Raw genomic sequence first — 24,010 nt, 5'->3', positions numbered from 1 at the left:
ATATTTTATTGATTATATTGTTACAATAGTTCCAATTTTTTCCCCTTTGCTCCTCTCTGCCCAGCACCCCCCCAACAATCCCCCCGCTAGTCCATGCCCATGGGTCGTACATACAAGCTCTCCTGCCTCACCCTTTCATATATTCTTTTTTTTTTAAATAAATGATTAATTAATTATTTTAACAATAAAAAATAACAATCCCTCCCTCTCGGACTTAAGACCCTTTATAATCTTATAAAGGACAATGGGCGAAGGTCTCAAGCTCCTCTAGCTGCTTCAAGCTGGACATGGTCATCGTCCTACGTGCCCTTGGGTCCAGAAATCCCTAATAAGAGTGGGGGTGTGGAGGGGAGGGTGGCCTTCCCACATGGGGAAGGATCGTGCAGACTCCAGGTCAGTTGGCTGTCCCCGGACAACGGCGTGCTTGATTTACCAGGCTGGCATCCTTGCTGTATTCTGGAGGCAACAGATTTGGCAACAGGGTTAAAAGGCATCATTCAATTCGTAACCACTAGATGATAAAAGACAGGTATTAATTTTTCAATGTCCCACATTAGGGAAAAGAAGGGCTTCTTTGGAGGAAGGTGTGCCAGGTACATCTCACCTGTCAAAAACCCTTTTGCCCATTATACTTAGTTTTGACTGAGGGAAATATTTTAGGTTTCCCCCCGCTCAGGCCTCTGGGCTCTTTCTGTCCAAGCCTTTAGGACAAAAAAGAGAAACCAGTTTTAAAGTGAAGCCCACAGATCACCCCATTCTTCACCAACCCAGCCACTTAGTTCAGTCAAACCATTGAGTCTCAGGAGGCAGCACTGCAGACAGGATTAAGTGAGGCCTATATGTACAGACAATCACTCAGGCAATGAGATCGTAGGCTTATGCCCTCTGGTTCAATTTTGCTCATTTGTTTGTGTTGTTCATTAGTTTCCCGTAATAGGTGACAGCATAAGGTATTTTTCTTTCGTTGCCTGGCTTATTTCGCTAAGCATAATTCTCTCTAGTTCCAACCATGTTGTTGCAAATGGTAGAAGTTCCTTCTTTCTTTTGGTACTTATTCATTGTCATTTCCCCCCTTTGTACTCGTGTTCCTCTCTGTTTCTTCATCTTCTTAAAGCAGACCCGTTAGCATCTCTTGCAATGCTGGTTTGGTGGAGATGTATTCTTTTAGCCTTCTTTTGTCTTAGAAACTCCTTATTTCACCTTCCATTTTGAATGAGAGCCTTGCTGGGTAGAGTATTCTTGGTTGTAGGCCTTTGTTTTTCATTGCTTGGAATATTTTTTGCCATTCCCTTCTGGCTTGTAGTGTTTCTGCTGAGAAATCTGATAGCCTTATTGGAGCTCCCTTGTGTGTTATTAGTTCTTTCTCTCTTGCTGCTTTTAGGATTCTCTCTTTGTCTTTGAATGTTGCCATTTTAATTATTATGTGTCTTCAAGTGGGCCTGTTGGGGTTCATCTTCATTGGGACCCTCTGTGCTTCCTGGACTTGCGTGACTCTTTCTCTCCTCATGTTAGGGAAGTTTTCTGTCATTAGTTTTTCAAAGAGGTTTTCTATCCCTTGCTCTTCTTCTCCTTCTGGAATTCCTATGATACGGATATTATTACGTTTCATGTTGTCCTGCAGCTGTCTTAGAACCTCTTCAGTCTTGTTCAGTCTTTTTTCATTTTGTTGCACTGTCTGTGAGTTTTTGTCTACGTTGTCCTCCAGCTCGCTGATCTGATATTCTGCTTCCTCTAGCCTGCTTTTAATTCCTTCTACTGTGTTCTTCAATTCAGAGATCGTATTCTTCATTTCCTCCTGGCTCTTATTGATAGCTTCCATGTCCTCTTTCATGCTGGTGTAATTCTCAGTAAGTTCCTTGTAGTTTTTCTGGAGTTCCTTGTAGTTTCCGCTGAGCTCATTGAGCTTCTCCATAATCCATGTTTTGAATTCCATATCTGATCGTTTGCTCCCCTCTATTTCATTTAGCACTCTTTCTGGGGATTCTACCTTTCCTTTCGATGGGGGGTTGTTTCTCTGTCTCCCCATTTTTGTGACTCCTATTGTTTGTTGGTGCTTCTTAGAATGATCTGCACTTCCTGGATCTGCCCCTGGTGGCGTCAGATCATGTACCAGTCTGACCCTAGGCAGCCTGTTGCAGATTTCTAGGGATCTACTGCCGTTGTCTGTCTCCTTTAGTTGTTAATCTATTCAATCTGTGATTAGCCGTCAGGCTTAAGGACCGTGGGTGTGGCAGCTTAATTCCTGTAGGCAGGGCTTTTGCTTCCCCTCAGGCTGACGCCACTTGGAGGGGGGGGAATGGTCTGCCTGCAGCACTGGGCATGAGCCAGCACTGGGATCCGGTCGGCCGCCCCCCCAGTTCTCCCCTAAAAGCCACCACACCAAACTCTCCCCAAGCGTCTCCAGTCCTCTCTGCCCTCTCTCTGCTCGAGTCCAGGGTAAGTGGGGGCGAAAATATTTTCGTATGTGATCTGTTAAGAGCTCTTTTCCTCCAGCTGTTTCTCTCTGGCTAGCAAGAAACCCTGTGGCTTTTCGCTTTTCTCAGCTGGATACTATTTTACTTTCCACTCTGTTGCTGTAGGCTGGGAAGCCCAGCTGGGGGTTTAGACCCTGCCCTTCTCAGGGGGAACCCCCGGCCGCTGAGCTGTTTCTCAGTCCCTTCAGCTGCCACCCGTGTGAGCCCAGCCAGCCCTTCCGCGTCTCCGCACTCCCTACCGGTCACGTTGTGATGTAGCGGCCTTTCCTGTCTCTCCATGGTTATAAGACTTCTCTCCAGCTAGTGTTCGGTTGGTTAGTCCAGATGATTTCTCCAAAATTAAGTTGTAAATCCACACTAGTTCTGGGAGGAGGTTAGTGTAGCTTCCACTTACTCCTCCGCCATCTTGTTTCTCAGGATCTGTACTTTTAACACATCCCACACCCAGTGATTCAGATAAACTATAGGGTTAATGACCTCTGCTCTAGAAATGGGTCTTCTCTGACCACCAGATCTAATGTAGAAACCCTTCTTTGCTTCCTTCCTGACCCCCCCCAATTTGTAATTACTAACTATAGTTTGTAATTATGTCTCCCCCTTCCCCAATTTATTTTTCTCCTAGGACTTATCACCACCCAACATAATAGATATTTTTCTTATTATCTTGTTTCCTGTCTGTGTCCCCCACTAGAATGTCACAGCCAAGAGGGCAGGGGCATTGTTTGTTTTGTCACAACTCTATCTCCAGCACATAGGACAGTGCCCAGAGCATCGTAAGTATGGGCTGAAGAAGCTGATGAGTTCCTATTCTCTTGGTTTTTTAAATTTATTTATGTCTCTCCCACTAAAGTGTAAGCTTCAGACTAGCACAAATTCTGAGTGCCATGTTCATGGCTATGTCCCCAACATCCAGCGGGGTGCCTGGCACATAGTAAGCCCTCTCTTGAGAGTAGTAGGTTGAACAAATAACTGTCCTGAGGCTGAGAGGCGGAGTAAGGATCCTACTCCATCTCCAAGAACCAAGAGGGTAGTTTCTACTGCCTTTCTCTGTTTCCCCCTTGTCTCCACAAGTCCATTCTCCACACAGCAGCAGCACCCCAAGGACTCCTGTGAAAATATAAGTCAGATAGTGTCCCTGCTCTACGTGGAACCCTCCAGGGTCTTCCTGTCTCACTCAGCGTAAAAACACCAAGTGTAATCATGGACTACGGGCCCGTATAAAAGCTACCCCGCTTATTCTCACATCCCAACACCTTTCCTCCGCATTAATCGCTCCAGACAAACCAAGCTCACGGCAACATCAGGGCCTCTGCCTGGAGCATTCCTCCCTCAGATGTTACCACCTTAGCAGCCTTCCCGGACCACCCTGTCTCAAGCAGTCCCAGCTGCTCTCTCCTCTGTGCCTCTTAAGCCCCCTAACCTTATCCTCTGCCTCTTCATAAGCTGTTAGCATCACCACACATATTATACACTTGTCCTGTTTATTGTCTGTCTCCCCCAGTAGAATGTGAGCTACCGAATGTCAGAGGCCACACGACTGGTGAATCCCCACACTTAGCACAGGGCCTGGCACATAGTAAGTGTTCAGTAAACACTTGCTGACTAAGTAAACAAATGAATGATTACAAGAGACAGTATTAGAAACGGGTAGGAGCTCAGGTTTTAGAGCCAAGTTGTCTAAGTTCACGTTTTTTATCAGACAAAAGCACACAAACCCTTCTAAAGTCAGGATAAAGATAACATCAGAAATATGAGTTCCTCCTTTAAGAATGCTGGGCTGCCTCTAAATCACTCTGCAAAATTGAAGGTTAAAGGGAAAAAAGGTTTCAAAGCAAATACATTTTTCCCTATTTCTTTATATAGTAATCATTGCTCATTGAGCTATTGAACACTTTCTTGGAGAAGAATTCTTCCACAGTATTTTGTAGTATTTATAGTATTTAGTATTTTACTTTTTGCTATCAACATGGAATTCCCCTCCTTCTTTTAGTTATTTCAAATACTTTGAAACATTGTTCAGAAGCCATAAAAAACAATGGATGTTGAGAAAAAATAATTACCCAAAATTGTATCAGTTGAAGTAAAAAATTTAACAGTACACTTTTAAGCCTTGTTTCAAGATGCACTGTATTCCTTGAAAGGAATTTACTGAAAATGAACAAGCTACAGACTGCATTCCTAATGGAGAGAAATGAAAAGGGATTCTGGTTGTTTTCTTGAGTCTTCAACAGAACAGCACTTTGCTTTACTGGCTTTGACCCCTGGTACTGCCATTTTCTAGCTGTGTGACCTCATGCAAGTCATTATCTCCCTGCACCTCAGTTTCCTCATCTGTAGAATAGGGACAATAAGTGTGCCCCCAGGGTTGCTGTGAGGAGGAAATGAGTCAAGTCAGACTCACAGAGTGCTCTGTGCATGCTTGCTACCACCATCCCCATACCCCTGCCCTGGTCCCCAGTGCCCAGGGGAGGATGCTCTGAATACCTTCGCCAGCCGGAATTTGGCCTTTCCAGAGTCCAACCTCCCTCTGCGCGGTTCCTGTGGATTCCTCAGCTGGCCTGTCATTGACATAGTGGACTTGGAATACCCTAGGGCATGGGACAGGGCAGAGACAGTGAGGTGGTTCAGGCAGGCCTGGGATCGGGTCCTGAGGACTGCACTATCCATGAGAGATGGCCCAGGCTCCAGCCCTGCCCACTCACAACTTTATAATGTGTGACAGTGAGACAAAGGATGAAATTCAAGTCTATCAGTAAGCTCCCAGCCCCCATCCTGGGCCTTGACATAAGGGATGGAGGAGCCCAGGGAACTTCCACATACCCAGTGACTGCAGTAGGGACAGAGAGGGGGAGGAGAACAGGAAATGGCAAGGTGCCCCTGATCTCTCCCACCAGCCTGGCCAGTAGCAAGGTCAAACAGGGTGGGGATTGAGAGCAAGAACTAATGAGCCAGACAGCCTGGGTTTGAATCTATTGCTTTCTATCAGCTGTGGGACCTTGCATAGGTCTCATGATCTCTCTGTCTCTCAGTCACCCCATCTGTAAAATAGAAATTAGCATCATGCCTAGCTGATAGGGTTATCATGAAAATTAAATAAGAAGTGACTATATTCTAAAGTGTTTGGAATAGCAGCTAACATATATTGAGTGCTGAATACACATTATTAGTTGTCACTGTTATTACTAATGACCTGAGAACTGGGGTCAGGACCACCCCATCACTCGAAGGCTGATGCAAAACTCCACTGGCTCTCTCTGAAATACATATAAAAGCTGTGGTACTGCCAGAAAAGGAGTATAGGAAAATAATTCAGATCAGAATAAGGCATTTAAAGGGCATGTTCTTAGAATCCCTGCTTCCTCTCAGTGTGTCCTGCATTGGCATGAGGCAAGTCACCAAAATCATCACAAAGAGCACAGCTGCACTCTCAGCCCCCGCCCCCAGAGTCCCTGCCTCAGGTGCCACCAGTCCATGTCAGAAAAACATTATTTCCTTAATGAACCAACACCCTTAGCACTGGAAAAATCTGAAGTGACAAAGTAAGTCAAAACAATTTGGTGTGAACATATGAATTATACCTGTACAGTGGTTCCCCACCCCACCCCCTTATCCAGTTTCACTTTTTGCAGTTTCAGTTACTCACAGTCAACCACGATCCAAAAATATACAACGGCAAATTCCAGAAATAAACAACTCATAATTTTTAAACTGTCCATCATTCTGAAAAGCGTGATGAAATTTCGTGCCAGCCAGCCAGCCCACCCCACCCAGGGCGTGAATCACCCCTTTGTCCAGCATCTCCACGCTGTATGTGTTCCCTGCCTGTTAGTCACTCAGCAGCCACCTGGGTTATCAGATCCACTGTGGAGGTATCACGGTGCCTGTGCACAAGGCATCCTTACTTTACTTAACAATGGCCCAAAAGCACTAGAGTGGTGCCACTGGCGGTTCAGATGTGCCAAAGAGAAGCCCTAAAGCATATCCTTTAAGTGAAAAGGTGAAAGTTGTCAACAAGAATAAAACTCACATGCCGAGCTTGCTAAGGTCTACAGTAAGAACAAATCTTCTATCCATGAAATTGTGAAGAAGAAAAACTAAATGTGTGCTAGTTTTTGATGTCACACCACAAATGCACAAGTTACAGCCACAGTGCATGGTAATTGCTTAGTCAAGAAGGAAAAGGCATTAAGTTGTGGGTGGAAAGCATGACATCATCATGGCTCAATGACCCCCCTTCTGCCATACAGTAGTAGCCTAATGCTGTCACAGTAACTACTTCATTTACCTCACTGCCCCCCATCACATAGGTATTGTATCATCTCACATCACCACGAGAAGGGTCAGCACAGTACAACAGACTTTGAGAGAGGGGGCCACGTTCACGTAACTTTTAATATAGTATATTGTTATGATTGTTCTAATTTTTTTTCTTTCTTCATAGCAGTCGTTCTATGTGTTTATCAGGCAAGTCAACTAATCTAGTTTTCAGGTCTCTCAGGGGCTTATTTTTGGCTAAGTATATATGTTTAAGATTAAATATATATGTGTGAAAGCAAGTCATAAGCCAAAGGTCATAATTATAGGGAATGACGTTTTGGTTTCAATAAAATAAAGATCCTTCTAGTAGCAGGGCTGTCTACACCCAGAGTGGGCTGCGCCAGTGAGGGGAAGCACCGATGGGTGGCAGGCTCCCATTCCCACTGCAGCTCCCATGCAGGCCCGGTGCCCACCTGTCAGGACACCGTACTGTATTTTCCGCTTCTTATTATTATTACCTATCACAGAAACGAAACGGTCGTGTAGCTGCCTGTCCTGATGGCAGCTGCCTCTTCCTATAGTGGCTGCTTGTTGCAACAGTGGCGGCCTCTCCAGGCAACAGCTGCCTCTCATTGATTGTTCTACTTTAATAGTAGTAGTTTTTTTTATTTTTTAAAGAATTTTATGTATTTATTTTTAGAGAGAGGGGAGGGAGAGAGGGAGAGAAACAACAATTGGTTGCCTCTCGCACGCCCCCAACTAGGCACCTGGCCTGCAACCCAGACATGTGCCCTGACTGGGAATCAATCGAACCAACAATCTTTTGTCCTCAGGCCTGCGCTCCATCCACTGAGCCACACCAGCTAGGGCTAAATCCCAAAACCTTTAAAAGAACATAAGATTACCTGTATTTATGCCAGAATGAAGGGGGAGTACTGGGCAGAGGGGAGCAAAGGGAAAAAAACTGTAACTACTATAACAACAAAATCAATAAAATATACTTAAAAAAGAAGATTACCTGTATTTAGTAATTCATTTATTATATTTACAAGAGTTATTTAAATACCCAATAGTTTTTCTTAATCAGATAAGTGAACTATTTAAATGAAAATAAATGTTAATTTTTAAATGAGCCTTAAAAGATTTGGAAAGGAGGCAATTCCTACGGGCCCTTCTGGGCTGCTGGGAGTCTCCACTCCCTTTTCTCCCTTTCCCCCTTTCCCACTTCCCCCTTCCGCACTCCCCCCTTCCCCTCACCCCTTTCCCCTTTCTCCTTTCCCCTTGACAAAAAAAAAAAAAAAAAAAAAAAAAAAAGACTTGGGGGCATTTAATTAACCAAGTTCCAAAACCTCCCTTACAAATATTTATAAAAATAATATTTGTAAAATGAACTCAAGTACTTAGGAAAATATATAGCTTTAATAAGGAGTATTTCAGACTTCCGACAAAGATGGAGGCTTAGACTGACACGCTCTGTCTCCCTCCACAACTGAGTAGGAATACAACTACCTCAAAACCAAAAATAACCAGAAATTCCAGAAAATAAAACTCCATGGAAGCCCAACATATGAAGTTATAAGCCAGCGGTGCTCGTCAGGACGGGTAGGAGGGGCGACCGGAGCGGGAAAGTAGGGCGGTGCCCTCTGTGCTGGCAGCGGGGATGGCGCGGGACTGCGAGAAACGCCAGGGGAGCGATCCCGGCTGCAGTCGAGACCCCTCAGCTCCAGATTCCAGATTCCAACGCTGGGGAAGGCTGACTCCCATTGCACCCAACTGTGAGGCCCAGAGGGCGAGGGGACAGAGGAGAAGACTCCTGGTCTCTCAGCGGAGAGTAACGGCAGGAATCCATCTTGGACCCCTGCCCCTGCACAAAGCGCCACAGAGCAGTGAAAAAGGTCGCGGGTTGCTGGGTAGTGACGAGTGCACGGGGCTCTGCCCCCTACAGCCCTCACAGGAAGCAAAGGCAAACAAAAAACTGTCAGAATGAAGCAGACCATGAGACCATGATTGAAATCCCGGTGACGCAGCTCACCAGGCAGCAGATGAGGGACCTAACGGATGAGCAAATAGAAAACCTTTCAGAGGCTCAGTTCAGAGCTATAGTTATAAGGTGGCTTACAGAATTAACAAAAGATTTGGAACAAGACGGGGAAGGAATGAAAGCTAGTCACACTGAAACGAACGAAAACACATACGAGACAAGTGGTGAGGAAATGAAAACCAGAGATCAAATCAACAAATTGGAACATAGGAGAGGAACAGTCAACCAGTGCAGAGAGAGGAAACAAAAAGTGAGGAATACGAGGAGAGGCTCAGAAACCTCTGGGACAGCTATCAGCAAACGAACATTCAAATTATAGGATTGCCAGAGGGCAAAGAAGAACTAGAAATTGAAAAATTATGTGAAAAAATAATGAAGCAGAACTTCCCAAACTTGGGAAAGGAAATAGACTTACAGGTCCAGGAAGCACAGAGTTCCACAAAAACTGGACCCAGGGAGAACCACTCCAAGACACATTATAATCAAATTGTCAAAAATTAAAGATAAAGAGAGAATCTTAAAAGCAGCAAGAGAGAAGAAAAGAATTATGTACAAAGGGGTCCCAATTAGACTATCAGCTGATTTCTCAAAGGAGACCCTGCAGGCAAGAAGGGACTGGCAAGAAATATTCAAAGTAATGAAAAGCAAAAACCTACAGCCACAAATACTCTATCCAGCGAAACTTCATTCAGAATAGAAGGGCAGAGAAAGTGCTTCCAGGACAAAGTAAAACTGAAGGAGTTCTTTAGATCCAAACCACTGTTATATGAGATGTTAAAGGGACTGGTTTAGAAGGACGATCAAAATTATGAACATTAAAGTGAAAACTGTATCACAACAACCAACAACAGAAGCTAGGGAATCGAAACAAAGACAAACTAAGTAGGCAAGGAGAGTGGAAAAAGAATTATAGGTATGGGGAACATATTGGGGGGAGGTCAGCAGGGAGGGGGAAGGAGGAAAGGAAGGAGATGGTGCAGGAATTAAGAAGCATAGTAGGAGAGAGTGGAGTAGACAGGAAGATGTTGAGAAGAACTATATGCACAACCAATGGACATGGACTAAAAGGAGGGGACAACTGGGGGGGGTCACTGGGTGGAGGGGAGCAGAGGGAAAAGAAATTGGGACAACTGTAACAGTATAATCAATAAAACATTTTAAAAAATGAGTTTTTCTTTTCATTAATGGTAGTAGTTCTGATTTATCTTTTTTTTTAATTGATCTATTGTTGTTCTGATACAATTGTCCCATTTTTCCCCTATTGCTCTCCCCTGCCTGCCCATCTTCCCACTCATCTTTTTTAATTAAACTTTTTATTTTAAGATAAGTGCAGGTTACATGCAGTTTTAAGAAATAGCACAGCCCTGGCTGGTACGGCTCAGTAGATTAAGTGCCAGCCTGCAAACCAAAAGGTCACTGGTTCAATTCCCAGTCAGGGCATATGCCTGGGTTGTGGACAAGATCCCCAGTTGGAGGCATGCAAGAGGCAACCAACCACACATTGATGTTTCTCTCCCTCTTTCCCTCCTTTCCCCTCTCTCTAAAAATAAATAAATAAAATCTTTAAGAAATAATAAACCTTATGTACCCTTAACTCAGTTTCTCCCAATAGTAGTATCTTGCAAAACTAATGACAATATCACAACCAGGATACTGGAATTAACACAGGCAAGATACAGAACAGTTCCATAACCACAAGATCACTTATGTTGCCTTTTATAACCACACCCAGCCCCCTCCCTTGACCTTCTTCTCCCCACCTCTGTCTCTAACCCCCAATGATCACTAATCTGCTCTCCATTTCTATAATTTTGTCATTCCCAGAATGTCATACAAATGGAATCATACAGTACTTAACTTCTGGAACTGGCTTTTTTTTTTTTAACTCAGCAAAATCCTCGGCAGATTCATTCCAAGTCATTGTGTGTATCAATAGCTCTTTCCTTTTTATTGCTGACTAGTATGCCATGGTATGGATGTACCATAGATTGTTTAACCATTCACCCACTGAAAGACATCTGGATTGTTTCTAGTTTGGGGGTATTAGAAATAATGCTGCTATGAAATATTCATGCACTGGTTTTTGTGTAACAGTAAGTTTTCATTTCTCTGGTATAAATGCACAAAAGTGCAATTGTTGGATCATTATGGGAATTGCATGTTTAGTTTCATTAAAAACTGCCATATTCTTTTCCAGAATGGCTGCACCATTTTACATTCCCACTAGCAATGAATGCATGATACAGTTTCTCCTCTTTGCCAGCATTTGGTGTTATCACTATTTTTTATTTTAGCCGTTCTGATAGGTGTGCAGTGACATCCCACTGTAGTTTAATTTGCATATTCCTAATGGATAATGATGTTGAACATCTCTTCATGTGCTTATTGACCATCTGTATGTCCTCTTTGGTGAAATGTCTCGTTATGTCTTTTGCCCATTTTCTAACTGAATTGTTTTTCTGTTGAGTTTTGAGAATTCTTGATATATTCTACATAGCAGTCCTTTGTCAGATATGTGGGTTTGCAAGTATTTTCCCCAAGTCTGTAACTTGTCTTTTCATCCTCTTAGCAGAATCTTTCAGAGAAAAGTTTGTTTGTTTTTTTATGAAGTCCAACTTATCCATTTATTCATTTTTCTTTTATGGATCAAGCTGTGAAGTTTAAGAACTCTTTACTTGGAGAAAATTGACATCTTTACTATAATGATTCTTTAGATCCATGAACATGGTATGTCTATTAATTTAAGTCTTCTTTGATTTCTTTCACCAGCATTATGTAACTTTCAGCATATAGATCCTAAACATACTTTGTTAATTTTATACCTAAAAATGATTTTCTTTGGAGTGCTTGTAAATGTGTTGTTTTAAACTTTGGTTTCCACGTACTCATTGGTAGGCCGGATGACTGTGTATGTTCACCACCCTCAGCCCACCATCTTTCCAGTTTTCAGAGTCTTTCTGCTTGTTGTATTGTATCCAATGCTTTTTAGTTGTAAAAGGGAGGACTAGGGAGGAATTGGCTACTTCATCTTGGTAGAAATGACTGATCTATCTTTTGAATACACATTAGGCTTTGTGCTCATCACTTCACATCAATGACTCTCAACAGGGCTATTTTAGGTAACTTGGCAGGGTTTTCACAGATATCAGGGGGCCCAACCGGCATCTGTGAGTGGGCACCAGAGATGCTAGACATCCCCCAGAACAGAATGGACCCAGAGAACACAAAATTCTACTATGTCCTGCCTGCATTTCCAAAGTCCTACCAGATATTAATGTAAGTGAAAACTCTATTTATAATGATCTGATCCCAGAACCCCCTGTGTTTCCCATATAAACACAAATAATATTTTGCAGAGTTTTACTGTAATGATGAATTTTCCAAGAAAGCAGCTACAATCAAGAGAAAGATTATACTTTTATTTTATTTAAAACTTTACCATGATGTGGGTACTGCTTTGTAAATCGTGGCAGCAATGAAAAATCCCCCTGGTACTGGAGTCTCAGTATCACACCACTTGTCAGTCTGCCTCTGAAACTGTTACATTTACCAGGACTCTCCTTCTATGAATAAGCTTCTGACTACTTTATCATATCTTCTAGTGGAATCCAACCTGAGCATTTACATACTGAATTATGTGTTACTTAATTATACACAGCCTTCCTTTTACTTTACATTTAGGGGCATTATATTAATTTTTTATTATATATGTAGGTAGGTTACATTATCTATGAAGTTTATTCCAGGATACTAAAGGAATGTCACAAAATATTTGTTATTAAAAGGAGTGTTGGATCTGGTAAGGTCGAGAAATGATGCTCTCAAGAGATCTCATTTAACTCTCAAAACAATCCTATCAAGTAAGTATTAGTGGCCTCATTTTACAAATGAGACAACCAAAGCTCAGAAAGATAGATGACTTTCCCAAGAGACTAAATGTCAGGGCCAAGATATGAAGCCATGTCTGCCTGAGCCAAGGGCTCAAAACGCCCCTGGAAGAAATGACAATGATGTGGCAGAGGTTATCCTGAATTCACCAAGCCCTGTTTTCTTTTCCTCCTAGGCACACAGCTGGGCTACATTTCCCATCTTCCTTTGTGGTTAGGAGTGGTCAGATGACTGGGCTGTGGCCCCTGGAATATGAGTGGGAGTGATACTGTACCACTTCATATCTGGGCCCTGAAACGCAACTGCCCACAAAATCATCCATATTCTTGCGCTCTCTGTGTTCTCTCTCTGCTAGCTGGATGCAAAAGTATCCAGCAGAGGACTTTAAGCCCTTACAAAATGTCATAGCCACAAGGTCAAAGAAGCGTAGGTCCCTGAATAATCATGTAGAAAAGATTACCTCCTCCTACCCAGAACCACAAACATGCTTTGGTATATATGAGATATAAGCTTCTGTCTTAATATTTAAAATCTGGGGATTATTGATTAAAGCAATTAGCCTATCCTAATATACAAGGGAGCACCCCTAAAAAACAATTTATTTATAAAAACTGTGTATTCATTCTTACATGTTTAAATTTGAGTTACCTTCAAAGTACTCTCCATTTGATGCAATACACCTATCAAGATATTTTTTCCCACTGCTCAAAACAGTTTTTGAACTTGTCGATTTTTATGCCTATAGTGCTTCTGCCATTTTTTGTTTCACCTCTTCCACATGGGCAAAACATTTCCCTTTGAGGACTTTTTTCATCCAGAGAAACAGAAAAAAAAGTCTCTCGAGGTGAGATTGGGTGAATAGGGAGGGTGGGGCACAGGGTTCATGCTGTTTTTGGTCAAAAACTGCTGAACACTCAGCACAGTGTGGGCAGGTACGCTCCTAAACCACCCAACGTGAAATGGGCAAATGCGTTGAAAGAGTCTTCAAAAAAATTTTACTGAGGCTGAATGCAGCCTCTCACAACAACGCCAGCTGGTACACTGATACAGATGGGTTCCTAGAACATTCATTCACCTAATGGGGGAAGCCTATACTACAAGTGGCCCGCCCTCTAGAAGATAATTCCAGGTTTTTTGGGTCCCCCCTCGTAAATGGTGTCACCAAGGGCAAAGAGCACCCACTCTATCCTATCCCCAACTCACACATCAGCCTCCAAGTGCCTCTGCCCACCTGGCTGGATGGTAATCCAAGTCTTCATTTCGCTTTTCTTATGGTCACTGGTCTGTAGGACTGGAAGCACAGTGGATGGCTTGATTTTCTGCTTAGACTGCTGCCATGGACCATAATCCTGCCAGACATAACAGAATCAGTCACACAGTCTGGTGGGTTCAAATTCCAGCTTCACCCCTTACAGAGATCTGTGACTTTGAGCAAGTGACTTTACCTCTCTGGGCCTCAATTTTCTCATCTTTAAACTGGATCTAACTATAAACCTACCTCCATAGGTTGGTGCGAGAATTCTGAGAGGTATTTATAAAGAATGGTAAGTGTTCCACTTTTTTTTATCAGCCAGTCAGAATTTACTAAGCATATCCAGACCATGAAGGGCTAAGAACTGTGAGAAACAGAAGGGAACCGGAGTAGCAATCAGAGTTAAATAAGAGAGCAGCATAATATACACTTACATTCTGATAAGGTGGTGAGAAAACTGAGGTTCAGAGGCACCGAATCTTATTCTCACTTTCTCTAAGATACTTCCCCAGCCAATGTGTGACACAACAGGTCCTGGAATTCAGGTCTCCGGATTCTACCACCTAGGACAGTCGCTTCCGGGGGTGTCGGGGGGTGGCGGGCAGGAGGACTGCAGACTCAGGGTCAGCGAGCCCCTCACCCCGGCCCTGACCATCCCATACTCACCAGAATCTGAATCTTCGGGATTGTGGAGCGACTCCCAGAGCAGTCAGGTCTGAAAAGAGTTGGGGCGGGAAAGTATTTCCATCATTCCCAACCTATGGGGATGCAGGCAGCAAATGTGAAAAAGGCGTGGAGTCTCAAACCCAAAACCTCAGTTTTCCAGGGACACGAGCCAAGCCAGAACCGGGAGAGCAGCAGTGAGGGGCGCGGCTACAGACGGCGGGAGCTTCGCGGGCTGGGCCAGGCGGAAGGGCACGCATGCGCATTTCACCATCTCGTGGTGCTCCTTTTACCTACTTCGGAAAGACACGCGCCATTGGAGAAAAAGGAATAGGCGTCGTGAGTCCGTGAGGCACTGATCTCTTGGGATGCCTACCTTTTCAGCTTCTCCATCTTCCTTGTCTCAGCGTGGTAACTCAGGCCACTCGAACTTCCCTTGGAGACCCGACGCTTCCTCTCGGTCTGCGTCTCCAAGGAAACGGACGCAGACTACCGAGTGCCTAGAGGGACTAATCTCGCAGGGCAAATTGTAGCTCTCTACACACTCTTCTCAACTTGGTTTCAAATATCCCTCAGCTGACCCCGCCCAACATCCTAAAGAATTATGTCATATTTCTCTTTTCATCTTTTCTACATCGCTTCCTTCCCCATCCTTATTCTTGATGTTGCTTCCTATTTCACCAAGAAAGTCGTTGGATCAGTAAACTCAAAAAGTTCGGGTCACTTCATTTACCCACCTACTCGCCTCCCTCCTTTGACTATTTAGATTGCTTACTAACACCTATTCCTACAATTATGCACTGAATCCTGTTCTCACTCTCTCTAAGATACTTCCCCAGCAGTTCACCTGGTTTTCTCCCATTACCCTCACCTCTGTATTATTCCCATTGGCATACCAACACATTTTAATTCTTTCTGTTTAAAGAAAAAAGTGATCCCTGGCTGGTGTGGCTCAGCTGGTTGGAGCATCATCCCGTAACCAAAAGGTTGCAATTTCGATTCCCAGTCTAGGCACATACCTAGGTTGCACTTCAGTCCCAGAGTCTGGGCACCTGCAGGAGGCAACCAATGGATGCTTCTCTCTTGAATCAATGTTTCTCTCTCTCCATTCCTCTCTCCCTTTCTCTCTCTCTCTCTAAAAGCAATGAAACAATGTCCTCAGGTGACGATAAACAATAAAAGTGACCACTTCCATCCAGCTCCACCCCATTTCTGCTTCACAGCAAAACTATTACAGAGGTTTGCCTACTCTGCTTCCCATTCCTTTCTCCTTCTTCAGTCAGGCTTCCACTCTCCACCTCTCCACTGAAATTGCCCTTGTCATTGCCACCAGTGACCTCCACTTTGCTAAACCTCACAGTCACATCTCAGTTCTCATCTTACTTGGCCTCTCTGCACCATTTGGCACAATGGGTCACTCCCTCCTTGACACACTTTCTAAACTTGGCATCCAGGAAACCACTCTCTTGAGTGGCTTCCTACCTCCTTTTCTTCTCTTTTGCTGGTCCTCTTCGTCTCCATTTATTATCTGATTCCCCCAGGACTCATATCTAGTTCTCTCTTTTTCTCTATCTGCTTTTACTCCATGTGCTCCCTTCCAGTCTTATGACTTCAGATGTCACCTCTACCCATATGCTTCCCAGACTCACATCTTCAGCCTCTCTCCTGAATTCCAGCCACATACATCCAATTGTCTACTCTGTATCTCCATTTGGACACCCAATAGGCAACTAACATGCGATTTTCCCCCAGAAACATGTTCACCCAACTCAAAATGACAACTCTCTTCCAGGAGTCATCCAAATCTGTCAGCAATACCTTCAAAGCTTATCTGGAATCAAACCACTTACTGCCACCACCCAAAAATACTCTGCTTTCCTCTCATGCCTGGACTATAGTATCAGCTCCCACTCTTGCCGTACTCCAATTCTCTCTCCACACCCCAGATTTGCTAGATAGAGCATAAATTTAAACTTGCATTCCCGTTTAAAAAATAATTTGGGGGAACAAATATAGTGGTACCTCGGTACTTGTCATTAATTCATTCAGACAAGTGGTGAGCAAGCGACTATGGATGACACATTTTCTCCTGTGGGGTGGCGTCGTGACTCATCCAAGTGCTACGAGTGGAAAGCAAGTGCCTAAATGCTGAAACATTTTTTCTCGTCAAAATGTGACAAGTACTAGGTTTGATGAGTTCTGAAGCCAATGAGTATCGAGGTACCACAGTAATTTGAACTCATCTAAACTCGATTCAGGGAATGTTACTAAAGAATCCCAAGCCAGCCCTAACTGGTGTGGCTCAGTGGGTTGTCCCATAAAGCGAAAGGTTACTGAAAGGATTCCAGGTCAGGATACACGCCTAGGTTGCAGGTTCAGTCCCTGGTTGGGACATATGCTGGATGCAGCGGATCAATGTTTCTCTCATGTTAATGTTTCTCTCCCTTTCTTTCTCCCTCCCTTCCCTGCTCTCTAAAAATAAGTACATAAAATCTTTTTTTTTTTTTTGAAGGAGTATGCTAGGCCAGAGTGCCCAACCTTACCCTCCTCTTTAAAATCATAGGAAAATATTTTAAATTGTATTGCATACTATGATAAACAGAAGAGACTGCCGTGGTAAGTGATCAGCTGGGTGCTCTGGCCATCCAGTACCCTCTTGGCTTGCCCCTAGAGCTAAAGAAATCACTATGTCAGGCATCCCCATTTGCAGAGCCCACTGTACCGTGAAACAGTTTAAAAGTAGGAGGTAGCAATATGTGGCAAACCCAAGTGGTTGCCTACCCAACACCCATTTCTTCCCATCCACCTCAGCTAACAGCCCCGGTCATATTCAGATATGCACTGTCTATAAAGTAAGTACGCCCCAGCCCGAGTCCCAGCTCCCTAGTCCTCCAGTAGTCATGATTGATCTAAGCTAGGCTTGGTGGGCCCATTTTCCTTGCCAGTTATAGGCTTAGTCTAAGGCACGTGATAAAACGTCTGGCCAAAGAGTAGAGTGAGAAGTCTACTCGGAGACTTTTGGGAAAATTTTTCATCACACTTAAGAAAAAAAGAAAAAGCATTCCCTCATCTGCTTCTGGATACTGTCATATTTGTGTGGCATTCCCAGAACTGTGGAACTGTGAGGGGAGTTAACCAAACGGAATGGAAGAAAGCAAAGTGGGGGTACCTGTTCCTTGATAGCATTTTCAAGCCATTAGATTAACCAATCTTGTTATCTATCTAGAAAACCTACTGTGCACCAAAGTCTTTAACACAGGTTATCTCCTTGAACCCCCACATTCATCCGCTGACAGTAGATATTAATATCCCTTTGTAATGGATGAGAAAATTGGAGTTATGAAAATGAAGTCATTGGCCCCATGGGACAGGCTGAGAATTGAAGCACTCAGATTCAAACTAGGGTCTCCCTGACTCCGCAATCCATCTTTTCTTTCACTGAGGTTGGAAAATCACTGAAGCACCCTGAAGAAGCAAAGAGGTTTAATAAATAAATATAAGCCATTGATTTATAAGTAGAGGCCCTCTATTAACTCTGCCATTTGGCCAAATGATTTAACCCTATCTGCAAGCCCCAAGTCCTGTAAAATGGGTAATTTACAGCATTGTTTTGGAAGACTCCATGTGATAAGGCTTGCAATGTGCTTGGAACAGTACTGGGCTCTTAAGCATTCAATGTATTATAATTGTTACCATGAGTATGCTGGATATCTTTTTAAAAATAGAATATAATTTACTTGAAAATGTGTCAAAAACAAGGACTGATGGATAGAGGTGTAGTGCGATACAAGTATAGTAAAATTAAAATAGTAAAAAGTTAAAGGTAAAATGTTCACTGTAAAAGTCTTTCAACTTTAAGTTTGAAAATGTTCATAACCCAACATTTTAAAAAATCGCTCTGTGGTCAGCTTTGGAAAGAGGGAGAGCTAAGTTTTGTTTTGTCTTAATAGAAAAGGTATACAAAAAAAAAAAAATGGGCGAGATCTTCAACTCTGTCCCGCCTTTGGGCTGTGGGCCGTTGGTAATGCTGCTTGAATGAAATCATCGAGGACCGCTTGCGAAATACCAAATCCTCGAGAGCGAGGCCAAAGGCTGCCAAGCCCTCGCAAGGGACAGGGACGCGCTCCAAGATCCCCATTCCGCGTCGATGCCCAGGAGGTGGGGCTGGCGAGCCCCAGCGGAAACGCAGCTCGGCCATTACCAGGGGGTTCCGGGCTGGCGCTGGCCGCCTCGCGCCGCATGTAAGTATTTTTGGCGGGGCGGGGAAAAGAAGCATCAAATTTCAAAAAAAAAAAAAAAAGGCACCCAAAACCCCACAGCACCGCGCGCGATGGGCGCCTTTTGGCTGCGGGAACGAGTGGAGGATGCTGGGAAGGAGGTAAAATGGCCACCGGCAGCGGCCTGGACGAGGAGAGGAAGAGGGGGCGGTCGCAGCTTCTGCCCCCCTCGCGCCCAGCAGTCCGGGCCGAGGAGAACGAGAGCGGCCGCGAGAAGATGGGCTGGGCCCAGGTCGTAAAGAATTTGGCTGAAAAGAAGGGTGAGTTCCGCGAGTCGCGGCCACCGCGGCGAGAGGACGAAAGCAGCAGCGGTGTGGGCGGCGGGCTTGGCGCCCCCGCAGGCCTGGCAGCGCCGGGTCTTGGCGACTTCCCCCCGGCCGGCCGCGGGGACCTGAAGGGTCGTCGGAGAGACCCGGCCGGCGAGGCGGCGGACCCCCGGAAGAAGAATGGCGCAGCCGAGGCAGGCCGGAGGAAGAAGGCCGAGGGGGCGGCCATGGCGACCCCAAACAGGCCCGGCGCGGCCGAGGATACGGCCGAGAGGCCCCCCCAGGATGAGCCGGGGACAGCAGCGACGAGCCCTGCGGCAGGCCCGAGCAAGGGCCGCTTCCTTGTGCGCATCTGTTTCCAGGGAGACGAGGGCGCCTGCCCAACCCGGGACTTCGTGGTGGGCGCGCTCATCCTGCGCTCCATCGGCATGGACCCCAGCGACATCTACGCGGTCATCCAGATCCCGGGCAGCCGCGAGTTCGACGTGAGCTTCCGCTCAGCGGAGAAGCTGGCTCTGTTCTTACGCGTCTACGAGGAGAAGCGCGAACAGGAGGACTGCTGGGAGAACTTTGTGGTGCTGGGGCGGAGCAAGTCGAGCCTGAAAACGCTCTTCATCCTCTTCCGGAACGAGACCGTGGACGTGGAGGACATCGTGACCTGGCTCAAGCGCCACTGCGAAGTGCTGGCCGTGCCCGTGAAAGTGACTGACAGGTTTGGGATCTGGACTGGGGAGTACAAGTGCGAGATCGAGCTGCGCCAGGGGGAGGGTGGAGTCCGGCACCTTCCGGGGGCCTTCTTCCTTGGGGCCGAGCGGGGCTACAGCTGGTACAAGGGGCAGCCCAAGACGTGCTTTAAATGTGGTTCCCGGACCCACTTGAGCGGCAGCTGCACGCAGGACAGGTGCTTCAGGTGTGGAGAGGAGGGGCACCTGAGCCCTTACTGCCGGAAGGGCATCGTGTGCAACCTCTGTGGCAAGCGAGGACACGCCTTTGCCCAGTGTCCCAAAGCTGTTCACAACTCCGTGGCAGCTCAGCTGACCGGCGTGGCGGGGCACTGAACGCGCACCTGCTTGCCACGGTGAATACAGAGCCAGCTTACCCCTCTGAAGTGCCAAAACTTTTTTTCAGACCATTTTTTATCGTGTTTGAAGGAGATCTTTTTAAACCTACAAAAGACATCTCTTTCTGCCTTCTTAAATCGAGTTTACTCCATTGCAGCCTTTTCTGAATTGGTGATCTTGTCACCAGTACTGAGTACCGAGAACTGTAGTGTGCAGATATGTGTCAGTTCCGCTTTTTTGTTGTTGTTGTTTACGTTTTTGTATTTGGATTTTTTGTTTTTTTTGGAGGGGGGGCGTTGTACTTGTTACTCCCTATGCCCTGTCTTCTCCCCAGATTTCTACCCTGTGGGCTGCCTGCCTCACCTTTATGCCCTAGCACTAGCTACAGAGCCCAGCACATGGTAGGCACTCAGTGTTTGTTGACTTGAAAACATTGTTGACTGTGGCTTCTGTCAGGGTGTCTAGCTTTTGCAGCTCTTTCCCTCCCTTTTAAGTTGCTGCTTCTAATCTGTGTGGTCTGAGAATTTGTGAAACCAGTGTTGTAAGACGTGTATGTGTCATCTGATTCAATAAGCTCTGAATGGTGGCCAAGGGCCTCTCTTATGGCATTAAAATGCATGGACTTTGTGACAGCTCTTTAGGTGGCTTAGAAGCCATTTTTCACAGAATCATGGAATCTAGAATTTTCCTGTGGGAAAGGACCTAGAAATTGGTTTACGCCAGTTCCATGGTTTTCTAACAGTGAAACAGGCCCCTAGAGGTTAAATAACTGGGTCAAAATCACATAGCTGTCTGGTGCCCAAGCTAGCCTAGAGTAGTCCCCTGACCCCAAACCCGGTGCTCATTCCACTACCTCTCACACTTCACAACATTTTCCTCAACACTTGAGGGCCCAGAAAGTCTGATCTCTGCAGAATAGTTTGCCCAGAGGAATGCTAAGAAATCATCTGGGGGAGGAAGCAGAAAAACGAGATTTAGCAGGGGCTTCTTTTGAATACCTGTAGATAGGGAAGGGACAAAAGAACATAATCCAGGGTGCACTCGTTGCTCCCTGGGATACCACATCTGGATTGAAGTGTGCCTGATCTTTTGGGGCCTTCCCCTTCCCCATTCATTGCCACCAGTAAGAAATGGGGGTGCTCCTGTGGAAGGAAACCTACCAAAGGTTTACATTTGCACCTCAGCTTCAATAGTTAGAAACCCCAGAGAAGCAGCTAATGGAGTTCATCTGCAACCTCGACTCCCAGGAGAAAGACTGTTTTAAACAGGAATTATAAGTGAGTTGTTAACTCCAAAATGTAGTTGCGGATAGGATAGGTCAAGAGAGAGGGTGTTGCGTTAACTGTTATCAAGTTAAAGGAGAAAAGACAATACACTACTTTTAGTTTTTGTCTTCCCTTTGCATTATGTTTTGCTCTTTCCTTGTGGCTTAGAATGTAAAATCCATTGTTAAAATTTTGTTCTGAATAAATATTTATCTTTTGTATTGCTAACATTGCTGTGTTATTTCCTTTCAAAATGTTAAGAAGCATGGATACAGAGACCCTACTTCTATCCATACTTCTACACACCATTTGTTTACCCTGCAAGTTCCAGCCCCTTCAGGCAACACTTAGCACCTACTTTGTTGTGCCAGGCCCTTTAGAGTTGCTCCCCACCCCCACACCCAGTGTGCTAATCACTTAGCACACTGTTAAAACTCAAGTTTCGAGTCCCTAACTCAGCTCCAAGGAATGGAAATCACTGGAGCAAAGAACAACATTTGTTAGCAAGCTTCCCCAGGCAATTCTGATGGGCTGCCCCGTTTGAGACCACTGTTCTGAATAGTACTGAGATAGTACTAAGATGGTGAGAGGGACTCTGCCCTTGGGAAATTACAAACCGGTGCAAAGGACAGAAGGAAGATGTCAATTCCATCATTCTTAGTAACTGTAAGTGCCAGGAATTGGGTGCAAAAGTATTCATGGGCTCTTTAGAAATGCCGTCTCTTGAGCTATATAAGAGAGGCCGAGAAAAAGAACCCAGGACTCTCCTGGAGAGCTGACTCCTCCAAACTATTTATGGAGATTTCCCTCCCCTCCCCCCAAGACCTACCCCTCTGAAGAACTTTACAGCTCTGAGATGTTAAGTTGATCTGGTCCTAAGGAAATTCCCAGTGTATTGATTCTCTGAGTCAGTGATTTCAGGATATTTCCAGAGGTGATCTGGTGTAATTGGGGCCTGGTTCGCTCTTGGGAACCCTGCCTTTCACAGCTAGCTCAGCCCCTCTCCACCCCATCTCCCAAAGCAAACAGACCTTTCCCTCCTCGATTCCTCCCTCCTGTCCTCTCCCTCACAGTCATCTCTTCCTTTTCTGCCTCGGTTTTCCTCCCGCGCAGGGCTTGGGGACCAGCGGCCAGGAGAAAGCTTGCATTCATTACACTCCCCTCCCCCTTCTTCCTAGCCGGCTTAGGGCCAAGAAGCCTCCTAGGAAGGAGCTTCCCTCTCTCCGCCCCTCCCCTGCAACTCCTGGAGGGAGCAGAGGAAGAAACTTTCCTTGCCCATCCCCCACAGAATCCGCTCCAGGGCCTCCTGCCTGGTGATCTGGGGACTGAGCCACGGGTTGGAGTGGAACAAACCTCCCCCAGCTTCCTCTCCCAATCTAGCAGCCCCCAAATTACAATCCCTCACTGTTCATGGGCTCCAGGGGAGTGTGCAGAGATCCCCAGACCGAGGCTCGCAGACTAGCTGCCAGGCTCTCTGCGTACTCCCATGAACAAGACAGTGCGCTTGCAGAGGGAGATACAGATAAGAAGCATGCAATTTTTAATAAGTATTTTTAAATACTCTGAAAAAAATACAAAGAGTTCAGAATTGTCTGAAGTACAGGTTTCCTAGAAGAGATAATGTCTCGTCTGAAACCAGCAGGATGAATAAACGCCAGGTGAAGAGGGAAGAGATATCCAAGCACAGCAGAAACAGCCTGTGCAGCCCTGGACAGTGTGGCTCAGTTGGCTGGGCGCGGTCCTGCAAAGCACCGCAGCTTCAATAGCATTGCGGGTTCCATTGCAGGCAGGGCACATGCCTGGGTTGCAGGTTTGGTCCCCAGTCGGGGAGTGTGCAAGAGGCAACCGATCAGTGTTTCTCTCTCATGTCAATGTTCCTCTCCTCTTTTTCTCTCCATAAAGGATGTGGAAGAGAAGGTGTGGAATAGGGGATTCAATATGTACAGCCTTAAATTCTAAGGGGAGTTCTGGGCTTGAGAAATAAACATACGAGTCCTATAGCAATAGCTTTCACACTATCCACACCCCACATAAGATGTACATTTTACATTGCAGCCATCAGACATGTATGCACATGTGTATTTATATATAAAAAACAAATAGATGAAATATACAGGTAATATTAACCCTGTGGGTGGTGCCCTTATATTTTTTTATTCTATTGCTTCATTGTTTTATAAATGTTTATATGACCCATTAAATTGATTTTACAATCTCCTAATGAGTCATGAAAGAAAGCAGAGGGGAGAAAGACTACAAGAACTTGGATCATACCTTGAGCAACTCTGTGAGAGTTTTCCCTGATGGAAAAGTGAATCATGACAAATTAATAAGGGACAGCCAGAAAGAGAGTAGGAAAACAAGAGTGTAGAGACATATAAACTAGGGGAGGAGAGTTGCAAGTGACAGAGATTACCAATTGTTATTGAGTGCTGCAAAAAATCAAGTAAAATTGACTTGAAGAAATGTCAAGTAAGGGACTGAAGAGTACTTACTGGATTGAGTAATGTGGAGGTTATGGGGGGGAGCTTTTAGAGTAGACTAATGGGGGCAGGAGTCAGACTAA

At 45.2% G+C, this 24,010-nt stretch overlaps 2 protein-coding genes across 4 annotated transcripts in view; one reads left to right on the top strand and one right to left on the bottom strand.

The window, feature by feature from the left end:
• Nucleotides 1-24,010, bottom strand: part of CUNH20orf96 (chromosome unknown C20orf96 homolog) — a 44,087-nt gene that overhangs the window by 7,269 nt on the left and 12,808 nt on the right. The window contains exons 1-3 of one of the 3 annotated variants that reach the window (XM_090286185.1): nucleotides 14,873-15,456; nucleotides 13,892-14,670; nucleotides 4,959-5,062 (exon numbers count right to left, since the gene is read on the bottom strand). In XM_090286185.1, coding sequence (XP_090142311.1) covers nucleotides 4,959-5,062; nucleotides 13,892-13,919 — 132 coding nt within the window. In that variant the 5' untranslated portion in view covers nucleotides 13,920-14,670; nucleotides 14,873-15,456. Of the gene's footprint in view, nucleotides 1-4,958; nucleotides 5,063-13,891; nucleotides 14,671-14,872; nucleotides 15,457-24,010 lie in introns of those variants that run through there. The other 2 variants (XM_090286184.1, XM_090286186.1) reach the window with 2 other exon arrangements.
• Nucleotides 18,869-20,682, top strand: ZCCHC3 (zinc finger CCHC-type containing 3). The gene has a single exon (XM_090285253.1). The coding sequence runs from the start codon at nucleotides 18,959-18,961 to the stop codon at nucleotides 20,174-20,176; it is 1,218 nt and encodes a 405-aa protein (XP_090141379.1). The 5' UTR covers nucleotides 18,869-18,958; the 3' UTR covers nucleotides 20,177-20,682.

The sequence above is a fragment of the Furipterus horrens genome, unplaced genomic scaffold (assembly GCF_987537825.1).
Source record: "Furipterus horrens unplaced genomic scaffold, mFurHor1.1.pri manual_scaffold_8, whole genome shotgun sequence".
Taxonomy (NCBI): Eukaryota; Metazoa; Chordata; class Mammalia; order Chiroptera; family Furipteridae; genus Furipterus; species Furipterus horrens.
Note: the sequence above shows the minus strand (reverse complement) of the source record. Positions and strands in the feature narration are given on the sequence as shown.

Coding starts and splice junctions, on each gene's coding strand:
- ZCCHC3 (XM_090285253.1), top strand. CDS start 18,959: ATGGCCACCGGCAGCGGCCTGGACGAGGAGAGGAAGAGGGGGCGGTCG.